Source organism: Haliaeetus albicilla, chromosome W (assembly GCF_947461875.1).
Source record: "Haliaeetus albicilla chromosome W, bHalAlb1.1, whole genome shotgun sequence".
NCBI classification, from domain to species: domain Eukaryota; kingdom Metazoa; phylum Chordata; class Aves; order Accipitriformes; family Accipitridae; genus Haliaeetus; species Haliaeetus albicilla.
The window spans coordinates 37,740,506-37,766,182 of record NC_091515.1 but is presented as its reverse complement, the minus strand read 5'-3'; the positions used below and the strand labels follow the sequence as shown (position 1 = coordinate 37,766,182).

General features: G+C 42.0%; 1 protein-coding gene across 5 annotated transcripts in view; it reads right to left on the bottom strand.

The window, feature by feature from the left end:
- LOC138681756 (single-stranded DNA-binding protein 2-like) overlaps nt 1–25,677 on the bottom strand; it is a 211,080-nt gene that overhangs the window by 122,000 nt on the left and 63,403 nt on the right. For all 5 annotated transcript variants that reach the window (XM_069775279.1, XM_069775277.1, XM_069775280.1 and 2 more), the window contains 2 exons: nt 25,560–25,621; nt 23,716–23,800 (listed from right to left, as the gene is read on the bottom strand). In XM_069775279.1, the coding sequence (XP_069631380.1) occupies nt 23,716–23,800; nt 25,560–25,621 (147 nt within the window). The remainder of the gene's footprint in view (nt 1–23,715; nt 23,801–25,559; nt 25,622–25,677) is intronic.

Below are 25,677 nucleotides of genomic sequence, written 5' to 3'. Positions count from 1 at the left end.
CCCCACTTTGAATGTAGAAGTCTTTGAAGTTAAAAATTGGGAAGAAATGGGAAAAGTAATTTGGGACTTTGTATCGTGTGGGGACGTGAAGGCTCAGAAAATCTCTGCTACGTGGAGATTGGTGCTGGAAACGTTGAAAGCCCTTAAGGCAGAAAAGGAGGTGGCTGCCGCTGCAAAAATTTCAATTGAAGATACCCCGGAAAAAAAGAAAAGTGTATGTGGCGAGGTGGTAAATAATTCGGACAGTGATGAGGAATTAAACACCGAGGGAGATGTCATTAATGGAGGCAACGATCAACCTTTAAGTAACCTGCCTCTCGAGCAGGGACCTATCCCCTCTGCACCTCCCTATGAGGCAGATACATCCCCAGGAGAAGCTGTAAAAAAGCGATGGAAGGACATAAATGATAAAATGTTAACCGAAGGTCTAAATCCTGTGGCTTTTCCAGTTACAGTCAGGCAGAATGCCCCAAACGTGTGGCAACCTTTCAATTGGGATTTAATAAAAGAAGTACGGAAAACAGTAATGGCTAATGGACTGTCTGCTCCGTTTAGTCAGGCGTTATTGGAGAATATATTTTCTGGTCAAATTTTAACGGGCTTTGACTGTACACAATTGGCTACAATGATTTTAACCCCGACTCAGCATCTATTATGGAAGGTGAAATGGGCAGAATTATGTGATTTAGCGGCACTAAGAAATTTCGACTGCCCAGAAGGAGATCCGTGGTATATGATCACTGCTGCACAAATGATGGGGACTGGTGACTTTGCAGATGTTAATAGGCAAGCAAGGCTACCGGTGGAAGCATTACAAGAATCAGCTTCCTTAGCTCTGAAGGCAATGGTAACCTTGCCTGAAGCTGGAAAGCCAGAACAATCATTTACAAGTATAAGGCAGGGTAATACGGAACCTTATATGTCCTTTATTGATCGTCTGCGAGATGCTATTGAAAAGCAAATAGATAATGCTGATGCCAAAGAAGCATTGATAATGAAATTGGCCATGGAAAATGCAAATGCAGACTGTAAAAAAATACTACAATTGATGCCAGGAAGAGTGATGCTAGTAGTTATGATAGAGGCCTGTAACAAAGTTGGGTCTTTGGAGCATAAAACTACATTAATGGCCAATGCTTTTGCTGTAGCCATGCGAATGGATACAAAAAATGTTAAGAAATGCTATAAATGTGGACAACCGGGACATTTGCAATTTCAGTGTAAAGAGGGGCTAAACAAAGTGGAAGTTGGGCCTAAAATATGCCCTCGTTGTCATAAAGGGAGACATTATGCTAACCAATGTAGATCTCGTTTCACAAATGAAGGTGTAGCTCTGCCACCTCGAGGTACCCCATCACCGGGAAACTACAAGAAGAGTGCGAGGAGCGTTGCGATGACCCCAACAGCTCCAAAAGGATCCCAGAACGGTGCCAAGAAGGATGTCTGGCAGAATTGCCAGCCCGTACAGCTGGAAGTGCCAGAGTGGATGTCTCAACAATAGAAACCATTCTACTATGGAACTCTCAGGTACACCGTGTGCCAGTAAACGCACAAGGACCATTAGGTAATGGGCTTAGTGCCCTCTTGTTGGGACGGTCTAGTATAACATTACAAGGAATTTTTGTGCTTCCCGGGGTGATTGATGCAGACTACACAGGTCGCATTTATGCTATGATTTGGACGCTGTCTCCACCAGTATCGATACAGGAAGGAAGCAGAATTGCACAGCTAGTCCCTTTTAAAGCAAATGTACCATGTAAGGTTAATCAACAGCATGGCAATGCAGGGTTTGGATCTACGGGATTAGAAGCTCAAATTATGTGGTCAATGGAGATCAATAAAACAAAACCTAGCATATCAGTAGAGTTACAAAATGCAAAGAACAGGCCAGAAAAAATAAAATTACAAGCATTAGTGGACACTGGAGCAGATGTAACAGTTCTGTTGTGGGAGGACTGGCCTGTCACTTGGGAGCTTTCTGAGATGGATTCGAAACTGTTCGGTGTGGGAGGATTATCAAAAACTTGACAAAGCAAATATATGATTCAATTGATTTGTCAAAATTTAGTTTCTTATATCAAACCTTATGTAACCAATATCCCTATGAACCTGATAGGCAGGGATGCATTAAGTCAAATGGGATGTGTGCTTAGTACAGGAGACAATTTTGTGGCGCGGCCATTGACGGGCGACCATGCCTAAAACTGAAATGGAAAACAGAGGAACCGGTTTGGGTAGATCAATGGCCGCTGACTGAATCTAAGGTCGCCATCTTGAAACAGTTAGTACAGGAGCAATTGGAACAAGGGCACTTGGTGAATACCACGAGCCCTTGAATACACCAGTTTTTGTCATTCCAAAAAAATCTGGGAAATGGAGACTGTTGCTTGATTTAAGAAAAATAAATGAAGTAATGGAAAATATGGGAGCCCTTCAATTAGGGTTATCCACGCCTACTATGATTCCACAAGGATGGAACATTTTGATTATTGATTTAAAGGATTGTTTCTTTACGATATATTTAGATCCGAAAGATGCGGAAAAATTTGCCTTTTCTATCCCCACCATAAACAAACAGGAACCCATGGAACGTTATCATTGGGTAGTTCTGCCACAAGGAATGAAAAATTCTCCAACCATATGCCAATCCTATGTATCCCAAGCTCTAAAAGGGTTTAGACAACAAAATCCAGACTTGATTATTTATCACTATATGGATGATATCTTGATAGCAGGGAAAAGAGAGTTATCCGAAAAGCTCAAAGAATTGACTACACAATTGTCTGATTTTGGTTTAAAAATAGCACCAGAAAAGGTACAAATAATGCAACCATGGAAATATTTAGGCTGGAAGATTTTAGAAAAAACTATAGTTCCACAAAAACTGGAAATTACAGACAAGATTGAAACATTGAATGATGTGCAAAAATTACTGGGGACAATCAAATGGGTTCAAACACTGTTGGGAATAGATAATGAGCTTCTGACCCCTTTATTTGAAATGTTATGAGGCGACACTACCTTAACGGCACCTCGGCAATTGACCCCTCAAGGTAAACAAGCATTGCAACAGATAGCAGATATAATATCCCAGAGTCAGGCTTTTAGGATTAAAGAAAATCTTGACATTAATCTTAGCATTTTAAACCGAGAAAAACAACCCCTCGGGATCATATATCAATGGGAGGGGAGTCACAAAGACTTGTTAATAATAGAATGGATCTTTTTAGCTCACCAGGCCCGAAAAACCATACTTTCTCGAATTGAAATGATTTCAGAATTAATTATAAAGGGGAGACGTCGGATTATTGAGATTTGTGGACAAGAACCACACACGATTGTCGTTCCTTTGACTCAAGGATATTTACAATGGTGTCTACAGAATAGCCTAACTTTACAAATTGCTTTTGCAGATTTCGAAGGAAAGAACGATATTCATCTTCCTGCACACAAAATGTTTACCTTGCTACAGAATATACAACAAGAAGAAAAAGAATTGTGTGCAGAGGTACCTACTGATGGTCCTACAGTATTTACGGATGGCAGTGGAAAAACAGGAAAGGCAGTAGTAGTTTGGAAAGAAGGTCAGGTATGGAAAAATCACATTGTCACATGTGAAGGCTCCCCCCAAGTGGTGGAACTTCAAGCTGTAATAGAAGTATTTAAAAAGTGGCAGGATGTTGAGGTCACTATTATTGCTGATTCTTTATACGTGGTAGGTGTAGTAAAACGCTTGAGACAGGCTTATTTGAAAGAAATTGATAACATCACATTGTTTGAAAAATTTAAGATGTTGCTATTTCTGTTAAACCAACGGAAAAAGTGTTATTATATAATGCATGTGCAAAGTCACACCAGTTTGCCTGGATGGATCACAGAAGGAAATAAATGAGCTGATTTACTACCTAATCCTGTATGGACTGGGCCACCCCCAATAAACTTCTACAGGCACGTGGAGCTCATAGTTTTTCCACCAACCAGCGAAAGTATTAGCCAAACAGTTTCAAATTTCTATAGCAGATGCCAAAGCCATCATTCAATCCTGTGCTGAGTGCCAGAAATTATCTGGGCACGGAGATGGCGCTGTAAATCCTAGGGGTCTGCAATCCTTGCAATTGTGGCAGACTGATGTGACTCATGTACCAGCTTTTGGAAAATTGTGTTATGTTCATGTTTCTGTTGATACATATTCCTTGATGATATGGGCCACAGCACTTGCGGGCGAAACAAGTCGACATCTACAAACACACTTATGACAAGCATTTGCAGTAATGGGTGTCCCGGCCCAGATAAAAACAGATAACGGACCATGTTTTATAGCACAACGGACTCAGGAATTTTTTCAGCAATGGGGAGTTACTCATATTACCGGCATTCCTCATTCTCCCACAGGTCAAGCTATAATCGAACGTACTCATAAAGTATTAAAAGATTTTTTGGAAAAACAAAAAATGGGGGAATTAGGGGAACGTCCTTCAAATAGACTCATGAAAGCAATATATGTGATGAATTTTTTGACTCTGCATGGAGAGTCAGTTGTTCCCCCTGTAGTTCGGCGTTTTCAAACAATGAATAGTGGGATTCAAAATATTGATAATGGGTGGAAAGTCTGGGTTAAAAATATTGAGCGTCAGCAATGGGAGGGACCTTTTAAAATAATAACGTGGGGCGGAGGATATGCTTGTGTCATTACAGAAAATGGGCCAAAGTGGATTCCAACTTGTCCTGGTTTCAGCTGGGATAGAGTTAACTGTCTTCCTAGTAGCTGGTACAATGCTATGTTTTGAGTTCAGTTGATTCGCCAACTGGAGAGCCAAGGAGTGATCAGCAAAACTCGCTCACCCTTTAATAGTCCCATATGGCCAGTGCGAAAGTCTAATGGGGAGTGGAGACTAACAGTTGACTATCGTGGCCTGAATGAAGTTACACCACCGCTGAGTGCTGCCGTTCCAGATATGCTAGAACTTCAGTACGAACTAGAGTCAAAGGCAGCCAAGTGGTATGCCACAATTGACATTGCTAATGCATTTTTCTCAATCCCTCTGGCAGCAGAGTGTTGTCCACAATTTGCCTTTACTTGAAGGGGTGTCCAGTACACTTGGAATCGATTGCCCCAGGGGTGGAAACACAGCCCCACCATTTGACATGGACTAATCCAGACTGCACTGGAAAAAGGTGACGCTCCGGAACACCTGCAATACATTGATGACATCATCATATGGGGCAACACGGCAGAAGAAGTCTTTGAGAAAGGGAAGAAAATAATCCAAATCCTTCTGAAAGCTGGTTTTGCCATAAAAGAAAGTAAGGTCAAGGGACCTGCACAGGAGATCCAGTTTTTAGGAATAAAATGGCAAGATGGACATCGTCAGATCCCAATGGACGTGATTAACAAAATAGCAGCTATGCCTCCACCGACTAATAAAAAGGAAACACAGGCCTTCTTAGGTGTCATGGGGTTTTGGAGAATGCATATTCCAAATTACAGTCTGATTGTAAGCCCTCTCTATCAAGTGATCCAGAAGAAGAATGATTTTAAATGGGGCCCTGAGCAACAAAAAGCCTTTGAACAAATTAAACGGGAGATTGTTCATGCAGTAGCCCTTGGACCAGTCCGGGCAGGACAAGATGTTAAAAATGTGCTCTATACTGCAGCTGGGGAGAATGGCCCTACCTGGAGCCTCTGGCAGAAAGCACCTGGGGAGACCCGAGGCCGACCCCTGGGGTTTTGGAGTCGAGGATATCGAGGATCCGAGGCTCGCTATACTCCAACTGAAAAAGAGATATTGGCAGCATATGAAGGGGTTGGAGCTGCCTCAGAAGTGGTTGCTACTGAGACACAGCTCCTCTTAGCACCCCGACTGCCAGTGCTGGGCTGGATGTTCAAAGGGAGGGTCTCCTCTACACATCATGCGACTGACGCCACGTGGAGTAACTGGATTGCACTGATCACACAACGGGCTCGCATAGGAAACCCCAATCGCCCAGGAATTTTAGAAGTGATCACGGACTGGCCAGAAGGCAAAGATTTTGGAATGTCGCCAGAGGAGGAGGTGGCATGTGCTGAAGAAGCCCCACTGTATAATAAACTGCCAGAAAATGAGAGGCAATACGCCCTGTTCACTGACGGATCCTGTCGCATTGTGGGAAAGCATCGAAGGTGGAAAGCTGCTGTATGGAGTCCTACATGACAAGTTGCAGAAACTGCTGAAGGAGAAGGTGAATCGAGTCGGTTTGCAGAGGTGAAAGCCATCCAGCTAGCATTAGATATTGCTGAAAGAGAAAAGTGACCAATGCTCTATCTCTATACTGACTCATGGATGGTGGCAAATGCCCTGTGGGGGTGGTTACAGCAATGGAAGCAGAGCAACTGGCAGCGCAGAGGCAAACCCATTTGGGCTGCCACACTGTGGCTAGATATTGCGTCCCGGCTAGAGAATCTGGTTGTAAAAGTACGTCATGTAGATGCTCACGTACCCAAGGGTTGGGCCGCTGAAGAACATCGAAACAACGAACAGGTGGATCAGGCTGCCAAGATTGAAGTGGGTCAGGTGGACCTGGACTGGCAACATAAGGGTGAGCTATTTATGGCTTGGTGGGCCCATGATACTTCAGGCCATCAGGGAAGAGATGCAACATATAGATGGGCTCGAGATCGAGGGGTGGACCTGACCATGGACACTATTGTGCAGGTTATCCATGAATGTGAAACATGTGCTGCAATTAAGCAGGCCAAGCGGTTAAAGCCCCTGTGGTATGGAGGGTGATGGCTGAAATATAAATATGGGGAAGCCTGGCAGATTGACTATATCACACTCCCACAAACTCGCCAAGGCAAGTGCTATGTGCTGACAATGGTGGAATCAACCACCGGATGGCTGGAAACATATTCTGTACCCCATGCCACTGCCCGGAACACTATCCTGGGCCTTGAGAAGCAGGTCTTGTGGCGACATGGCACCCCAGAAAGAATTGAGTCAGACAACGGGACTCATTTCCGAAACAACCTCGTAGACACCTGGGCCAAAGAGCATGGCATTGAGTGGGTGTATCATATCCCCTATCATGCACCAGCCTCTGGGAAAATTGAGCGATACAATGGACTGTTAAAAGCTACATTGAAAGCAATGGGGGGGCGGAACTTTCAAACATTGGGATACACATTTAGCAAAAGCCACCTGGTTAGTCAACACCAGAGGATCTGCCAATCGGAGTGGCCCTGCCCAGTCAGAATTTTTACATTTGAGCCTAGGAAAAGGGCGGGGGAGGGGGGTGGTATTTAATTTTTTATGTGTTTCTCACCATCCACATCTATTTTAATTGGCAATAAATGAAATTAATCTTTCCCAAGTCGAGCCTGTTTTTCCTGTCATAGTAATTGGTAAGTGATATCCCTGTCTATCTTGACCCACAAGCTTTTTCATCCTATTTTTTCCCCCTGTCCTGTTGAGGAGGGGGAGTGAGAGAGAGGATGGGTGGGCATCTGGCAGCTGACCAAGGTTAACCCACCACAATATTTTACTACAAATATACCTAAGCAACAGGAATTAAAACATATCTCTGCAGATTGAAATAGCAGGAAAGAAAGGCATTTCATTCATAATCAGAAATGAACACCAATTCTACAAAAAAGTAAATTATATTGTTTTAAAACTGATTATAGGGAAAGAGATGTGTTTCATAGAACCATAGAATCATAGAATGAATCATAGAATGGTTTGGGTTGGAAAGGACCTTTAAAGATCATCTAGTCCAAATCCCCTGCCATGGGCAGGGACATCTTTCACTAGACCAGGCTGCTCAAAGCCCCATCCAACCTGACCTTGAATGTTTCCAGGGATAGGGCATCTACCACCTCTCTGGGCAACCTGTTCCAGTATCTCACCACCCTAATCGTAAAAAATGCCTTCCTTATGTCCAATCTAAATATACCCTCTTTCAGTTTAAAACCGTTGCCCCTCGTCCTGTCACTACAGGCCCTGGTAAAAAGTCTCTCTCCATCTTTCTTATAAACCCCTTTCATATATCGAAAGGCTGCAATAAGGTGTCCCTGGAACCTTCTCTTCTCCAGGCTGAAAAACCCCGACTCTCTCAGCCTTTCTTCAGAGGAGAGGTGTTCCAGCCCTCTGACCATTTTCGTGGCCCTCCTCTGGACCTGCTCTAACAGGTCCCTGTCTTTCCTGTACTGAGGATTCCAGAACTGGACGCAGTACTCCAGGTGGGGTGTCACCAGAGAGGAGTAGAGGGGCAGAATCACCTCCCTCGACCTGCTGGCCACACTTTTTTTGATGCAGCCCAGGATACCATTGGCTTTCTGGGCTGCCTCCACACATTGCCAGCTCATGTCCAATTTTTCATCCACTGGTATATCCCCAAGTCCTTCTCCACAGGGCTGCTCTCAATCCATTCATCCCTCAGTCTGTACTGATACCGGGGGTTGCTCCGACCTAGGTGCAGGACCTTGCACTTGGCCCTGTTGAACTTCATGAGGTTCCCATGGGCCCACTCCTCGAGCTTGTCAAGGTCCCTCTGGATGGCATCCCTTCCCTCAAGCAAATCAACTGCACCACTCAGCTTGGTGTCATCTGCAAACTTGCTGAGGGTGCACTCAATCCCACTATCTATGTCATTGATGAAGATATTGAATAGTATTGGTCCTAGTACAGACCCTTGAGGGATACCACACGTTACTGGTTTCCACTTGGACATTGACCCCTTGACTGTAACTCTTTGGATGTGGCCATCCAGCCAGTAACTTATCCATCTAACAGTCCATCCATCAAACCCATATCTCTCCATTTCAGGGGGAAGAATTTTGTGGCAATTTCATTAAGAGGGCAGTATTGATTATGAAAAGAATGTTATGACCACTTAATATTTTTTTTTTTTCTGTTTTTAAGAAATACTCTGTTCTCCAGGTGGACAAAGGCAGTATCTACATAGTATGTACAATTGTACGTCTCAAGAACATACTCAAAAGGTGAAACTACAGACATATTGATGACTGGAAAACATGTAAAGGGCCTTCCACAAGTTCTACAGAAGTCCCATAAGAAATTATTAAATAACTTGGAACTGAAGCATTGTTTTTTGTAGAACAGTCCTTAATCATTACCAGATAAAGTAGGCCAAGTGCAATATATGCAGGGTATCACATATACTCCACAATGAAAAGAAATTACACTTAAGCACAGAATTGTGCTTGGGAATCTCTGCTTTTAATCATAGAATAGTTTAGATTGGAAAAGACCTTTAAGATCGAGTCCAACCGTAAACCTAACACTGCCAAGTCAACCACTAAACTATATACCTAAGCACCACATCTACACATCTTTTAAATACCTCCAGGGATGGTGACTCAATCACTTCCCTGGGCAGCCTGTTCCAATGCTTGACAACCCTTTCGGTGAAGACATTTTTCCTAACATCCAATATAAACCTCCCCTTTCGCAATTTAAGGCTGTTACATCTGGTCCTATTGCTTGTTACTTGGGAGAAGAGACCAACACCCACCTTGCTACAACCTCCTTTCAGGTAGCTGTAGAGAGCAATAAGGTCTCCCCCTCAGCCTCCTTTTCTCCAGACTAAACAACCCCAGTTCCCTCAGCCACTCCTCATAGGACTTGTTTTCTAAACCCTTCACCAGCTTCATTGCTCTTCTTTGGACATGCTCCAGCACCTTAATGTCTTTCTTGCACTGAGGGGACGAAAACTGAACACAGTATTCGAGGTGCGGCCTCACCAGTGCCAAGTACAGGGGGACAATCACCTACCTCAACCTGTTGGCCCCACTATTTCTGATACAAGCCAGAATGCTATTGGCCTCCTTGGCCTCCTGGGCACACTGCTGGCTCATATTCAGCTGTCTGTGGACCAATACCCTGTGAGAGACTGAAAGAGTTAATGTCTCAAACATTGTGGTGGGGCAAGTTCTGCTTAACAGGACGGGGAGGCTGTGCCAGAGGGTGCACAGCTTCATGTTCTGATACGCTGTTCTGATATGCTGAGCAGGGCAGCTTACGATGTATGACCAAAGATCAAACAATGGTCATGTCTGCAGGGAAGGAGAAGTTACTCCCTAAACGACCCTCAAGCCCATTTCCAGAAGGTTCTGGAAGCACAAACTGCGTGACACCTAATTAGCCTAATAAGTTCGAGTGCCTACCCGAAGGAGCGGCAAGGAGATGATAAAAGGACACGAACTGAAGCCCCACATGCATGTGCCCACTAGAACTGGATACTTAGGCTGAATGGACCAACGCTGAACCCAGGACCGGTGAAATCTTTCTCTTTTCCTCTTCCTCTCTCTGTCTCACTCTCTCTTTCCCTTTCCTTTTTCATAATCCCTTGTCCTGGTTTCAGCTGGGATAGAGTTAATTGTCTTCCTAGTAGCTGGTATAGTGCTATGTTTTTGAGCTAGGTATGAGAAGAATGTTGATAACACACTGATGTTTTCAGTTGTTGCTAAGTAGTGTTTAGGCTAAAGTCAAGGATTTTTCAGCTTCTCATGCCCAGCCAGCAAGAAGGCTGGAGGGGCACAAGAAGTTGGGAGGGTACACAGCCAGGGCACCTGACCCAAAGTGGCCAACAGGGTATTCCATACCATGTGACGTCACATCTAGTATATAAACTGGGGGGAGTGGGGGTGGGGGGATTGCTGCTCGGGGACTAACTGGGTGTCGATCGGCAGGTGGTGAGCAATTGCATTGTGCGTCATTTGTACATTCCAATCCTTTTATTATTACTGTTGTCATTTTATTATTGTTATCATTATTAGTTTCTTCTTTTCTGTTCTATTAAACCATTCTTATCTCAACCCACGAGTTTTACTTCTTTTCCTGATTTTCTCCCCCATCCCACTGGGTGGTGGGGGAGTGAGTGAGTGGTTGCGTGGTGCTTAGCTGCTGGCTGGGTTTAAACCATGACATCCCTACACCTCATCCCTTTAGACATAAAACCATTGACCAAGTCAGGGACTAGGAGTGGATCCAACCACCCCTGGGCTCTTCTCTGAGAAGGAGTCTAGAAAGCAAGGGGGTCCACTCTGAACCTCATGACTCAACGGGAGGGAGGGCTCTCCTTATTGTCTTCCCTAAATTGATGTATATGCTTACCACGCGTTACACGGTTTACTGAGGTAGTTTCATAGCAATTCCTGTTGAGAGAAACCTGCCACCTACTGTTAATGCCTTCCAAATTCAGTTTGCTTCTGCCATGAATAAAATGTTTAACTGATTGTTTGGTGTTGTTTCACCTTAATTTAGCCTGAGGGAATTCTGGACTCAACATGACTCCCTGGTCTGTCCAGCCTGGGTTGTGACATACTCCCAGGTCCTTATCCACCAGGCCTCTTTCCAGTCACTCTTCCCCAAGCCTGTAGTATTGTGTGGGGTTGTTGTGACCCGTATTGCATGGGGTTGTTGTGACCAAAATGCAGGACCTGTCACTTGGCCTTGTTGAACCTCATACAATTGGCCTCGGCCCATCAATCCAGCCTGTCCAGATCCCTCTGTAGAGCCTTCCTACCCTCAAGCAGATCAACACTCCCACCCAACTTGGTGTCAGCTGCAAACTTATTGAGGGTGCACTCGATCCCCTCATCCAGATCACTGATAAAGATATTAATTGATAAAGATATTAATTACAGCCCATAGGAACATGGAGAAACTTGAAAACATAAACAGCGAATAAAGCAATGGACAGAGGTTCTTGAGTTTGCAGGAAGGCTAATAGCTCAGAGAGTTGCAGACTGTTCTTTTCATCTCAGTCATTGTGGTGGTGTGCTCCCCCCCCCGCCCCAACCAGACCTGTGTTTCCCATAATCCTGCTCAAGCGATAATCACCAGTGGGGATTGATAACCACCAGTGGGGGATCGTAATGGATGTATCTGGTCATGATGGCTGCATCTGGCTCAAAGTGGATTCAGGGGAGACAGATAACAATACAATACCCAAGGGCTAATTTGAACAATGAGCCCACCTAACCACAGTGCTGGTCATTGTCCAACTCAAGCCAAATTTGAAAGAAACTAACACCTGTAGTCAGTATGTAAATATGACTATGAGTCAATAATCTTACTCCATAAGCAGAGGACAGCCCAGGGCCCGCTGAGCTCCCCTGCATGGCAGCGGGCTGCACGCCAGGATCTCCCCTTGAGTAGGGATGCCTCTCAAGGTTACTCCTCGAGGTTGAGAGATTCCTTGCCGCAACAGCTTCTCAGTAAGCGATTAATAGCATGCTAAACTTTGAAATCTTAGCTAAGTGACATAAAGGATTGATTGTGCACATATAATCCTTTAGGCATAAACTGTTGACAAAGTCTGGGACTAAGTCTGAATCCAGCCTGTATTGGGTCTGGCTGAGATGGAGTTAATTCTCCTCATAGCAGCCCTCATAGTGCTGTGCTCTGCATCAGTAGCTAGAAAGGTGTTGATAACACACCAGTGTTTTGGCTACTGCTGAGCAGTGCTGGCACAGCATCAAGGCTGTCTCTCCAACATTTCCCCCTGCCCCCTTCACTGGCAGGCTGGGGCTGGGCAAGATCTTGGGAGGGGACATAGCCAGGACAGCTGATCCAAACTGACCAAAGGGATATTCCATAGCATATGACATCAGCTCAGCAATAAAAGATAAGTAAAGGGAGGAGGAAGTGGGGGCATTCGTTATTTATGTTTGTCTTCAGGAGCAAACATTACGTGTACTGAAGCCCTGCTTCCCAGGAAGTGGCCAGACATCACCTGCTGATGAGAAGTAGAGAATAAAATCTTTTGTTTTCCTTTGCTTTAGTGCATGACCTTTGCTTTTGCTTTATTAAACTGTCCTTATCTTGACCCATGAACCTTTCATTATATTTTCTCTCCCCTGTCCAGTTGAGGAGGGGGAGTGATAGAGCAGCTTTGGTGGGCACGTGGCATCCAGCCAGGGTCAACCCACCACCTAGACACCCCTCTGAGAAGGAGTTTAGAACGCAAGGGTGTCCATTCTGAACCTCATGACTCAACAGGAGGGTCTCCCTGACAGTTTTGTCTGACCCTGTCCTCTATGCAGTAAATATCAAGTGAACCTTGCCATCGAATCTCATTAAACCACTGTTGCATTTACTATCAAACTTTGTTAAATCGCTGTTTTATATCAATAATCATATTGCTACTTCTCTCTTATGACTGAAGTGCGTCACTCCATCCGTGACAGTCATGGACCTATATATTTCACGATTTCATGGTGACAGAATTTGGCATTCTCCTCATGAATGAAACTGAATTGAGCATTTTGTACATTCTCTCTGACTCTCTGTCTCTCTCTGCCTGTACTTGCCTCTTGCTCTTCAGTTTTTGTTGTTGTTTTATAAGCAAAAGGGTTAAACATGCATTTTTCATGCCCTGTTCCATGGAGCTAGACAACCCGAAACCAGATCTAGAATCCAATTTTCAGCAAGAAAGCTGGGAGGACCCAGAACTACAAGCTGTCTATCTAGGCTCCCTGCAGAATATCACAATAGCAAGAGCTGGGGAAAATGAACAGCTTAAGTTGGCTACGAATTCCTCCTTCCCTGATACGCATGAGTGGCAGAAAATGAGGTTCTGTGCCTGATTGCCTGGAAAGCATTATGACTGCTCTTAACCATAGATTCAGACCACCTGGAGAACACAACAAGAAAACCCATTTTTCAAAAATTATCCTGAAATAGAACAAGCTTCCATGTGTTTAGTTAGGTCAACAAAAATCTTCACCTAAAAGACAATTTTGTGTGAATTTCAGTATTAAAAAAAATAGTTTTATGAAATTAGAATAAAGCAGTCCTCATTGCAGAATACAGTTTCATTGAGCTGTGGAACAAAAGTCTTCAAGTTTATGGCCACGTCTAACAAACATTCACTGATGCATTCTGAGAATATTTTCCCATAGACCTTTCATGGTAATCTTCAGTCTTCACAAAAAGATGTAAAAATATTCATAGACCCTCAAATTCTCTGTACTACTGATGACAAATTATGGTCTTTTGGGCACTTAGGGCAAGGAACTGCCTCTTAGTTCTACTGAAGGATGCTGGACACAGAGAAGAGGGGGGAAAAGTGGTTTTTTTTTCCCCTTAAACCATCAGAATAAATCCAGAGACCAAACTTGTTCTTATGAAAAACTAACATAAAGAAATTGAACAGCCATCTCAAATGCCCAAATACTATGCCCAATAGCCTCTAGAGAAATTTGATTCATATCACTAAGATCTTCAAAAGGAAAAATCTGTACAGAACTGATTATAGCATAGTCTTTAATATATCCTACAACTTTCAAGCAAAGCTAAGCACCCTGCCATACTGCTTACTGTTAAAACATACTAACAAATCAGGTGGAAGCGTGATACTTGTTTACTCAGCCCCCTGAGCTGGAAGACAGGGACAGAGAGCAGAATATACCCCCCATAATCCAGGAGGAAGCAGTTAATGACCTGCTATGCCACCTGGACACTCACAAGTCTATGGGAACAGATGAGATCCATCCGAGAGTACTGAGGGAGCTGGCGGAGGAGCTTGCCAAGCCACTCTCCATCATTTATCAGCAGTCCTGGTCAACAGGGGAGGTCCTAGATGACTGGAGGCTTGCCAATGTGATGCCCATTTACAAGAAGGGTTGGAGGGAGGATCCAGGGAACTACAGGGCTGTCAGTCTGACCTCAGTATCAGGGAAGACTATGGAGTGCTTCATCTTGAGTGTCATCATGTGGCATGTGCAGGACAACAGGGGATCAGGTCCAGTCAGCATGGGTTCATGAAAGGCAGGTCCTGCTTGACCAACCTGATCTCCTTCTATGACCAGGTGACCCGCCTAGTGGATGAGGGAAAGGCTGTGGATGTTGCCTACATGGACTTTAGTAAGGCCTTTGACACTGTCTCTCACAGCATACTCCTTGAGAATCTGGCAGCTCATGGGTTAGACAAGTGTACTCTTTGCTGGGTGAAAAACTGGCTGGATGAACGAGCCCAGAGAGTTGTGGTGAATGGAGTTAAATCCAGTTGGTGGCAGGTCACAAGTGGTGTTCCCCAGGGCTCAGTACTGGGGCCAGTTCTATTCAATATCTTTATCAATGATCTGGACGAGGGGATCGAGCATGCACCCTCAGCAAGTTTGCAGATGACGCCAAGTTGGGAGGGTTGATCTGCTCGAGGGTAGGAAGGCTCTACAGAGGGATCTGGACAGGCTGGATCGATGGGCCGAGGATAATTGTATGAGGTTCAACAAGGCCAAGTGTCGGGTCCAGCACTGGGGTCACAACAACCCCATGCAGTGCTACAGGCTTGGGGAAGAGTGGCTGGAAAGCTGCCCGGCAGAGAAAGACCTGGGCGTTCTGGTTGACAGACAGCTGAATATGAGCCAGCAGTGTGCCCAGGTAGCCAAGAAGGCCAACAGCATCCTGGCCTGTACCAGAAATAGTGGGGCCAGCAGGAGCAGGGAGGTGATCGTCCCCCTGTACTCGGCACTGGTGAGGCCAAACCTTGAGTACTGTGTTCAGTTTTGGGCCCCCCACTACAGGAAAGACATTGAGGTGCTGGAGCGTGTTCAGAGGAGGGCAACCAAGTTGGTGAGGGTCCTGGAGCACAAGTCTTATGAGGAGCATCTGAGGGAACTGGGGCTGTTTAGTCTGAAGAAAAGGAGGCTGAGGGGAGACCTTATTGCTCTCTACAACTACCTGAAAGGAGGTTGTGGTGAGGTAGGTACTGGTCTCTTCTCCCAAGTAACTAGTGATAGGACGAGAGGAAATGGCCTCAAGTTGTGCCAGGGGAGGTTTAGATTGTATATTAGGAAAAATTTCTTTACTGAAAGGATTGTCAGGCATTGGAACAGGCTTCCCAGGGAACTGGTGGTGTCACAGTCCCTGGAGGTATTAAAAAAAATGCGTAGACCTGACACTTCAGGACATGGTTTAGTGGGCATGGTGGTGTTGGGTTGACTGTTGGACTCGATGATCTTAAAGGTCTTTTCCAACCTAAACAATTCTATGATTCTATGAGACTGTACAGTCTCTGGGGCAGTGAATGTGTCTTTTTCTTATTCTGTAAATTACTTTGCAGTCTTTTAGGAGCCATAAAAATAAACAAAAGACCATTACTCATATCAAAAGTGATCTTTTAATGAGCTGTGGAAAATATACTAATAAAACCTAACCTGGAAAATAATAAAGATTTTGCTATAGCTGCTTGTAAGAATTAATAGATCCCTCTTTACATCAACACCATGTGGAACAACTTCCATTATAATAACGGTGGGAGGCATAAGAATTTCTGTACTGTAAAAATATCTTAACCATTGTGTAAAGAAATCAATTTACAAGAAAGAACTTTTTAGGTACCGGCCTTCCAAACCCAGAGTCCTGAGATGGAAACGAATGGTCAAGCCTGTGGAATAGGAAAATGGCCACTTCTGGCAATCAGAAGCTTATTGGTAGGGATAGCTCTAAAACCCAACAGCCTTCTCTGAGGAATCACAAGATTTACATTTTGTTTTGCCTTTTAACTCAGTAAGTTTTCAGCTTGTAAAGAAATGGAAAGGAGGCAGGAATAATATGCACATTGGAACCTGCTTCTCTCAACAGAACTCAGTTCAAAACCCAGAGAAACAAGACCTTAACTAGAGAGACGAAGAGATCTCCTTAGGACACTGTGAAGAAAAAAACCCAAAAGATTTTACAGCGAAGACTAAGTTTTGACTCAGAGCATCCATATAAATGATTTCTCATTTCACAAGATTGCAAAGCACATAGAAGCTTTCCTCCAACAAAAGTAATATATAACTAGAAAAGAAACATGGAGGCTTTTCTGCTTCAAATAAACTATTCTTACTGAAGTGTCTGCAGTATTAATAAGCTAGCAGCAGTGGTGGTGGTTGTTTTTTTTCCTTGAGTTACATGAAACATAAACAAAGTATTTCTAATTCTAATTCTAAAATATTTACATTAAACTTCAAGGACAGAACCTATTTCTCTGAGCCAGCATACACACTTTCATGACATACATTTGTCTTTTCAGACCTGAAATATATTATGTAAATATACCTGAGTACGGAAACACGTTCACTCAGAAAAAAAATTTCTAATTGCCAATCTCAGCATAAAATAAAAATAGAATCCATTTTAGATAATATGGAGGTGCTGTAAATATTTACACTTAGTATGAACGTACATAATCTTTTTAAAGCCCAAATAGGCCTCTGATTTTCCATTTATTTAATCTTTATTAAGATGAACATTGTTAGTACTGCAGTTACAGCATCCACCTTGAGAGTCACTTCATGTTCCTGCTGTCAGCCATGAAAGAGTCTTCTCTCACTAGCTTGATAAAAATATATATACAATATATACAAAAATATATACATATATGTATTGGGTCTGAGTGGAATGAAGTTAACTTTCTCCATAGCAGCCTGTATGGTGCTGTGTTTTAGATTTGTTGCTAAAACAGTGTTGGTAACATACCAAAGTTTTGGCTATTGCTGAACACTGTTTGCACAGCAGTATCAAGGCTTTCTCTTTTTTCCACTCTACCCCACATAGCAAGTAGGTTGGGGGTGGCCAAGAACTTGGGAGGGGAGACAGCCTGGATAGCTGACCCAAACTGACCAAAGGGATATTCCATGCCATATAACGTCATGCTCAGCAATAAAAATGGAAGGGAGGAGGGTAGCCATTGCTCAGACTAGCTGGCCATCGGCCTATTTGTGGGAGGTGCTGAGTGATTGCCTTTGCATCACTTGTTTTGTTGGGTTTTTTTCTTCTTTTTTCCTTCACTTATTAAACTATCTTTATATCAAACCACAAGTTTTCACACTTTTGCTCCTCCTTTTCTCTCTCTTGTCCTGCTGGGCAGGGGGAGTGAGCAAGCAGCTGAGTGGTGCTTAGCTGCTAGCTGGAGTCAATCCACCACAACACAGAACAGAAAATATAACTAATCTAAAGGAGCTTTGGTTTTACTGTTCTTTTACACAAATAGTCAAGAACAGACTGATATGCACACACAGACAAGACTTGGTTTCCTTGATTAGACAGAGTTGATGTTAGACAAAACTTAATATGCACTGTTATTCAGGATAGCACTATAGATAGAATCTAAGAAGGACCCTCTTAGTCTTTTTCTCCCCAGTATATTGCAGATGTATGAAGTCAATTAATATGTATAATATGATTGAAATAACCAGGGAGCTGCTGAAGTCCTGCGTACAGCCCCCTACAGTTAATATTTAAATTAGCAAAACAATAACTAGATATGATTTAGGGTTTAGGAACTAACTACTAGACTATGGGGCTTTATGTTTATGTCAGAAAAGGTAATGGATTGTGGTCTGGTCAATAAACCTTGAAGAACTGCTTGGAACTGCCAAGATTAGGGAAGAAGTAGGCAAAAGGTAATTCCTACAGGGGGAGATCGCGGCCACCGACTCATTGACCACCTACTCAAATGATACCACCTACTCAAAAGAAGACAATGAAGGAAGAAGACAGAGTCTGTGCACTAATTTACGAGGGGCGAAGAAGAAAGAACCAATCATTAAGGAAAATAACAATAAATATGTTATTAGTTTAGTGTATAAATGTGAGAATTTCTGAGACAAAGGTGTGCTGTCTTGAGACAGGCATCCATTCATGCGCACCAATGAAATTAATTTGAAAATACCTTGACTCTGTGTTATTGGCTTGCACACTGGGTAAATGAACCCTGTTTGTGGGACAACACAGCTGCATATAAGTTTGCTAACGATACTGAACTAGGAGGAACTGTGGCCTCCCTTGAGGGTAGAGAGGCCTTACAGAGAGATCTGGATAGACTAGAGAGCTGGGCAATAACCAACTGTGTGAAATTTAGCAAGAGCAAGTGCCGGATTCTCCACCTGGGACAGGGTAATCCTGGGTATACGTACAAATTGAGGGATGAGAGGCTGGAGAATAGCCCCAGGGAAAGAGATCTGGGGGTTTGGGTTGATGGCAAGTTGAATATGAGTCAACAGTGTACCCTGGCAGCCAAAAGGGCCAACCGTGTCCTGGGGTGCATCAAGCACAGCATAGCTAGCTGGTCGAGGGAGGTGATTGTCCCACTCTACACTGCACTGGTGCAGCCCCACCTCAAGTACTGTGTGCAGTTTTGAGTGCCTCAATATAAGAAGGACATCAAACTATCGAGTGTGTCCAGAAGAGAGCAACCAAGATGGTGAAAGGTCTCGAGGGCAAGACTTATGAGGAGCAGCTGAGGTCACTTGGCTTGTTCAGCTTGGAGAAGAGAAGGCTGAGGAGTGACCTCATCACAGTCTACAACTTCCTCAAGGGGGGCAGCAGAGGGGGAGGTGCTGATCTCCTCTCTCTGGTGACCAGCGATAGGACACGAGGAAAGGGAATGAAGCTGCATCAGGGGATGTTCAGATTGGACATTAGGAAAAGGTTCTTCACTGAGAGGGTGGCCGGTCACTGGAACAGGCTCTTCAGGGAAGTGGCACCAAGTCTGTCAGAGTTTGAGCGTCTGGATGATGCTCTTAGTCATATGGTTTAGTGTTAGGTAGTCCTGTGAGGAGCAGGGAGTTGGACTCGATGATCCTTATGGGTCCCTTCCAACTTGAGATATTCTATGATTGGATGATTCTATGATATATTTAGTTGTATTCAACGACAAGCAAAGCACATGCTGAAATTTTATGACAAATCGAATAGTGAAATAATCCTCATCACTCAAAAAAATGTTGTCTAAAAAAATCATGACATTATCTTTTGCTACTGCAATTAGAAACTGAAACTTAAAGAGAAGTAATCAAATCTTTCTGTATCTAATAATTTTATGAGTCAACCTGTGTGTTTCAGAAAAACTAGCAACTAAGTTGGTTGAGGCAGCAGTACTTCAGAAATCATTAAATCATGCCCAAATACTTCCCTTCTCCATCAAACAATTTTAAATCTTTTTTTTTTTACAGAATCAAAGACAGAAAAAATATTAGGTCAAGTAATGCAACCTACTTAGCATTAAACATGACTTGTCTGGTGTACTAGGCCACACACACCTACAGCAATAATAATTTTCTTAGATCAAGAACAACATACCTAATTAAAAATTCTGGATTGCTAATATGAATTAATAAATGAGCCTTCTGTACTTTTTGTACTTGACAATTACAGTTTTTAGATACGACAGTGCAACTCTATTACTTGACCTGTAATCTAACAACAGGGTTTTGATATTATCAAACCCCTCGACCTGACTCAGAAGGTAGAATTCAGTCACTGGCTTTATGACAGTCTTCATTGATGATGGAATTTTGATTCCTCTTGAGTCAGTGGCCAAACTCTACATGGGTCAGGATTTCACAGAGCATTTATTAAATGTTTATCTTCAACTACTATGAAATACGCTTTACTGTATTTTATAACTATTTGTCATGTGCTTTAATATGAATGTACAATACACTCATGAAATATTAAATATATAAGCAATTCCAAAAGTATGCATCTGTTACGATGCAGATTATTTTACTAAACAAAAGATACATGACACAGAGGAACACCATCAGTTTTGCTAGATATCAGACAAGTTCATCTCAACTGTGACAAAATTAATTCAACAGTTAGCTTTTCCTGTGACCTCAAAAGATTAAGAAAGAGTGGGTTACAGAAATACCTGGTGAATGTATTTATAAAATAAACATTCATCCTCTCTTATGCAGATTGATGTACATACAGAAGCATACCATGATCTCATTTATTTTATCAAACAAGACTTTATACAGTGACTTAAACATTCACACAAGCACACAATTGTATCGCACACAATTGTATCACACACAACATTGATTTGAGTATTTTCTCAGTTTTTTGAATTATGATAATAAATAGCAGACAGAACTGAGCAATAAGACCATGTAATAAACCAAGAGTTGTAGAAGTCATAAATGCTGTGAAGTTGATGCTAAGGCTTTTTTTGACATAATTTTGATTCAGCTACTCAAATTCTTAGTATACCTCAAATTTTAGATTCAATAGTTAACTTACCGATCATTGAAACTCTCATGAGTTTAAAGAACTGTAGATTCCACTCCTTTTTCAATCTCCAAGTACTTTGTTATTTAATTTCAAAATAATTTCACAACTTTTATAGGTTTCATACATTTTTGGGTGTAAATGGCAAGGCTTTTTGGAGGGCAGCCTGCAGGGGTGGCCACTGTGGGAGGAGGTCAGGGGCTGCCCTGTGCTGGACACAGCCAGTTCCAGTCAGCTCCACAACGGCCCCACTACAGACTAAAGCTGAGCCTATCAGCGAAGTTTGTAGCGCCTCTGTGATAACATATTTAAGAAAGGGTAGAAAATGCTGAGGAGGAGGGAACAATGGAGGGAACAACAAGGTCAGAGAAGTAAGAAATGCTCCATGGCAGAGCAGGCACACTCCTGATGGGACTGCAGCCCTTGGAGGACCCACACGAGAGCACAGGAAATGAATAAGAAGGAAGGAACAGCAGGAAGAACATAGTGAGAAATAAGGAGTGGCAGAGAGAAACTTCCACACACTGACCCCGATCTCCTGCGCTGCTTTTTGTCTCACTGAAAGGACTGAGTGCAACCCACTGTGATAACATGGGGAGAAGAGGTGTCTGGAATGAAGTTGAGCCTGGGAAAGGGGAGGAAAGGTGCTTTCCCTAAGTGTTTAAGTGTTTGTCTTTGTTTCCTGATACCCAAATCAGTAATTAAATGTTTAGGTTATGTTCATTGGCAATAAATTAAGTTAAATTCCCCAAGTCGAGTCTGTTTTGCCTGCAGCAGTAACTGCTGAGTGATTTCCCAGTCTTTATTTCAACCCATGAGTTTTCTTGCACCTGTTCTTTCTATCTCACCCCCCCCTCCCCCCTGAAACAAAGGGGGGGGGGTGAGTGAATGAGAAGCTGTGTGGGTGCTTGGCTGCTATTCAGGGCCAACTCACCACATTGGTTTTCGTTATACATGCTATATTGTGAGTGCACAATGGCCCACTGAAGTCAACTGTCATACTGTGGATTCTGATCTCCACAAATTTACTTCACTATAGTCACTCCTTACTGTCATAATCTATTCCTGTAAAACTATTCCTCCTTCAGTGGGGAATTAAACATTGCTCTAATAACAAGCATTCATAAAAGCAAAGCTATTGCAATATTGTATTTTTTCCAACCACTGTATATTTAAAACAGAAAAGGTAAAAAAGATGGCAGAAATTTGTACTTGCAGTAGTTACTTTGTTTTTAATTTGAGGAATATGCTTTACCAATTTGGTTAACCTTAACACCTCAGTGGATGGGAAACTTCCTCATAATGTTGTCCCCAACTTCTCTCTCATGCATTTTTTTCATTGATTATGATAAGTGAGCAATCAATGCAGCATAGACACTACTGTGCAAAACTATCCAAGCTCCTCTACCAGTCAGCCTCAAAATCTAACCACCAAGGACAGGGTATTAAAGTGTCATTAGTCTATAAGTAAAATATGCTTAACAGTTCTAATTGTGTTAATGGTGCATTTGTAACATAGTCTTTGTTAACTACAAATAAGGCAAGATCACCATTAGTTCACATATTAAAGGATGCTGAGCCATCATCGGATTATGACAATTTGTGTCAGCATCTTGAAATTAAATAGACAGTGGAAAATGATCACTTGGTTGATTTGTCTAAATTTTTCCAAATTTCTGTTCATAAGGCATTGTGGTATGGTAGCCTACTTTTAATTTTATGTGTAGAAATATTTTTCTTCAATAATTAGAAAATATTTTTAAGACAGACCTAGAAAACACTCAAGGAAAGAGGTTTCAGAATTATATAATTGGGGAGTGTTTATATTCCTTCTTTATATTATATGAATGGCCCAAAGGAACGATAAACCCAGCTCAGTCAGCCTCCTGAGGATTTCGTTGGTAAAAAGGAAATCGACAGATGAAGAAGAGCTGTCATAGTAAATGTATCCCAAATTCCATTCCAACTCTGGAATGCAGTTCCAGAGTGCTGGAGTTCTCCATTTACATTATAATATAAAAAAAGGAATGGAAACTGTTACAGTGTTGTTGTCATCACTAGTTTCTAGAACTTTTTTTTGGCCCTTGCAAGCAAAACACCACCAAAGTACTTGCTGTGTTTTGAACTGGAACTCAGTTGCATCAAAATCGGCATAATACTTTTGTCCCTTCCCCTTTTTCTTTTGCTCTACTAGACTAGATGATTTATATTTAACTTGCTCTATGATGCATAAGTGTTTACTACTGTAACAAAAATACTTATTTCAGGATACCAAAATATCACATGTTAAATCAGTATGGTCCTGCCAGAAGCCATGGAATCAATTCCATCTACTGAACTGTCTTTTCTTTAGCATTGACAGGATATGGTTATTTGGACAGCACATATCTGTGCTTCTATTTGGCCTGGGCCTTTGTGACTGAGACCAGGCTGATGTGTCCATGGGGGAGAGAGAGAAGGACATCCTTCATTCTGTATTAATATATGGGACAGTACTTTGACCTGTGAGATAGATTCTGGGAGTTTCCTATGTGACACTGGGTAATCACAGGATTAGACAGTGCTAATTTTAAGGCATCCCTGGAAAGCAAATGAGTTACTTATATATGACGGACTCCTGCATTTTTGAGTCACCATCCTGCAGAAATATTTCTCTATCACATTCATACATACAATTAATAAAAACATGATAAAGATATATAAAACTTACATAGTCATGAAAGGCTTTTGCTTCACTTGAATGTTCACATGTTTCTCGTCTTTCTGGAGCTGCACAGTAAAGATCCCAAAATACACTGCAAGTTAAGAAGTAACAGATATGGTGAGAAAATCATTGTAATTCTCATAGATTTTATGATATACACACACCACACATATATATGTGTGAAATAGACATATCACTTTCTAGCCAAGAGCTGAAAACACTTACCCCTATGAAAGAATTCAGCTTTGTAAAACATCTATGAGGAATCAAGTCCTGTTATCTGATTCTCTGAAGCAAGCAGTGCTTGTTTTTCTTTAAAACCATTGTAGTATAAACCAAGAAGCTAGACTAATATACAAGCTTTCAGAGTATAAAGCAAATTAATAAAGCTCTGCATTTAACCTCATACCTCTGCAACTGCTGCAATTTACTACCACAAAGCACTGGAAGGCACAGATTCATACAGTAATACTTTGATGTTGTGAAAAGGCAAGAAAATTAAGAGAAAACTGGGAGTTCTTCCAAGTTCCAATACTGTCCTTTAAACAAAAGTACGGATAAGACTAGGAAATAAGGGGTATGCTATCCTATAGCTCTTGGTTGATGAAGAATGAAAGAGTAAAAGGAAATTACAATACTCCAATAGGTCTTCCCCTGCCTCAAATGGAGTTATACATGAATTGATTCTAACACACTACAAGTATCTCTGAACTGTTAAGAAACAGTATATAAGATATTTCATTATGGCAGGAATGTTAGCCTCAAAGTTTCTAGAATGAAATTATCTATATGCTAGAGCAATTAAAAGAATAAAATTTGTTAGTTTCATTTTGTTTCTTTATTGGTTTAGACTTAACCCTCTAACTTAGCCCAGCACCATAATTCAGAATTGTGGAAAATTTGACCACTCTGCTGCCGATGATCAAAATTAAGGATAATGCAGACATCAGAGATACAAGGAACAAGTTCTTCTTGTCAGGCTTCCATCAATTAAAAGCAGAAAAGTCAATGAAGAATATGTCATCTTCTATACAGCTGTACAAATCACATGGGTTTTTATAGTCAAGTGGGACTACTTTACAACTTATAGCTTAATTCTTGTACAGAATTCTTGTATGGATGGTTGTCCATATTCTCCATAATTTTGAATTCTTGCAAATGTAGCCATATCGTATATATTCAAATCACTGCTAAATAGCAGTCTCTTTTTGTCTTGGGAATTTTATATATACAAATGTGCATATGTACATAAAAGTTGTGTATTTTCTGTAGACACCAATATATATAAGTAAGGAGCATCATGCCTAAAAAATTACAAGTCAGCTCTGTGTCTTACCCATATTCTGAGTGGAAAGAAATTGCAAAAGCAGCTACTACAACTCCAAGCTCATGCTAACATACACTGCCTCTCAAAAATGCTGGTAGCTTGGGTTCAGCTAATGGCTTTCATATGCTATTCCCGTGACTAAAATTGCACTAAAGACTGAGGAAGCTCACATCTATTTCCAGAGTCTCTATATATTTCTTTCAAATGTAGTTATTCAGGATATAGAGAATGATCTCTTAAATGCACAATTTAATAAAAGATGGTAAACAAAGAAATGCAGGCCATCTTCTTTCAAAGATGGTGCCTTATCAATCCATTATTCAACATTTCTTTTCCTATATCTAATATCTATATACTCTCCTATATCTAATTTTTTGTTCTTTCAACGCTTTACGAGAAAATAGTTCTTGATACTTATCTTCACATTCTTTTTACAATGTTCACCTGAATTTCTTGCCTCCAGATGTTGGAATTCACAATGAACATATTCTAAAAAACAGAGGAAAAGAAAACTGACACTTACCACCACCAGGAGTGCAAGAATCCTGGGGGCTCCCCTAGTGTGATGTTTTTTTCCCATCTTATCTAAAGAGAAACAGTAAAAACAGTCTGTACTCTTTTTGTGATCACTGTGACTAAAA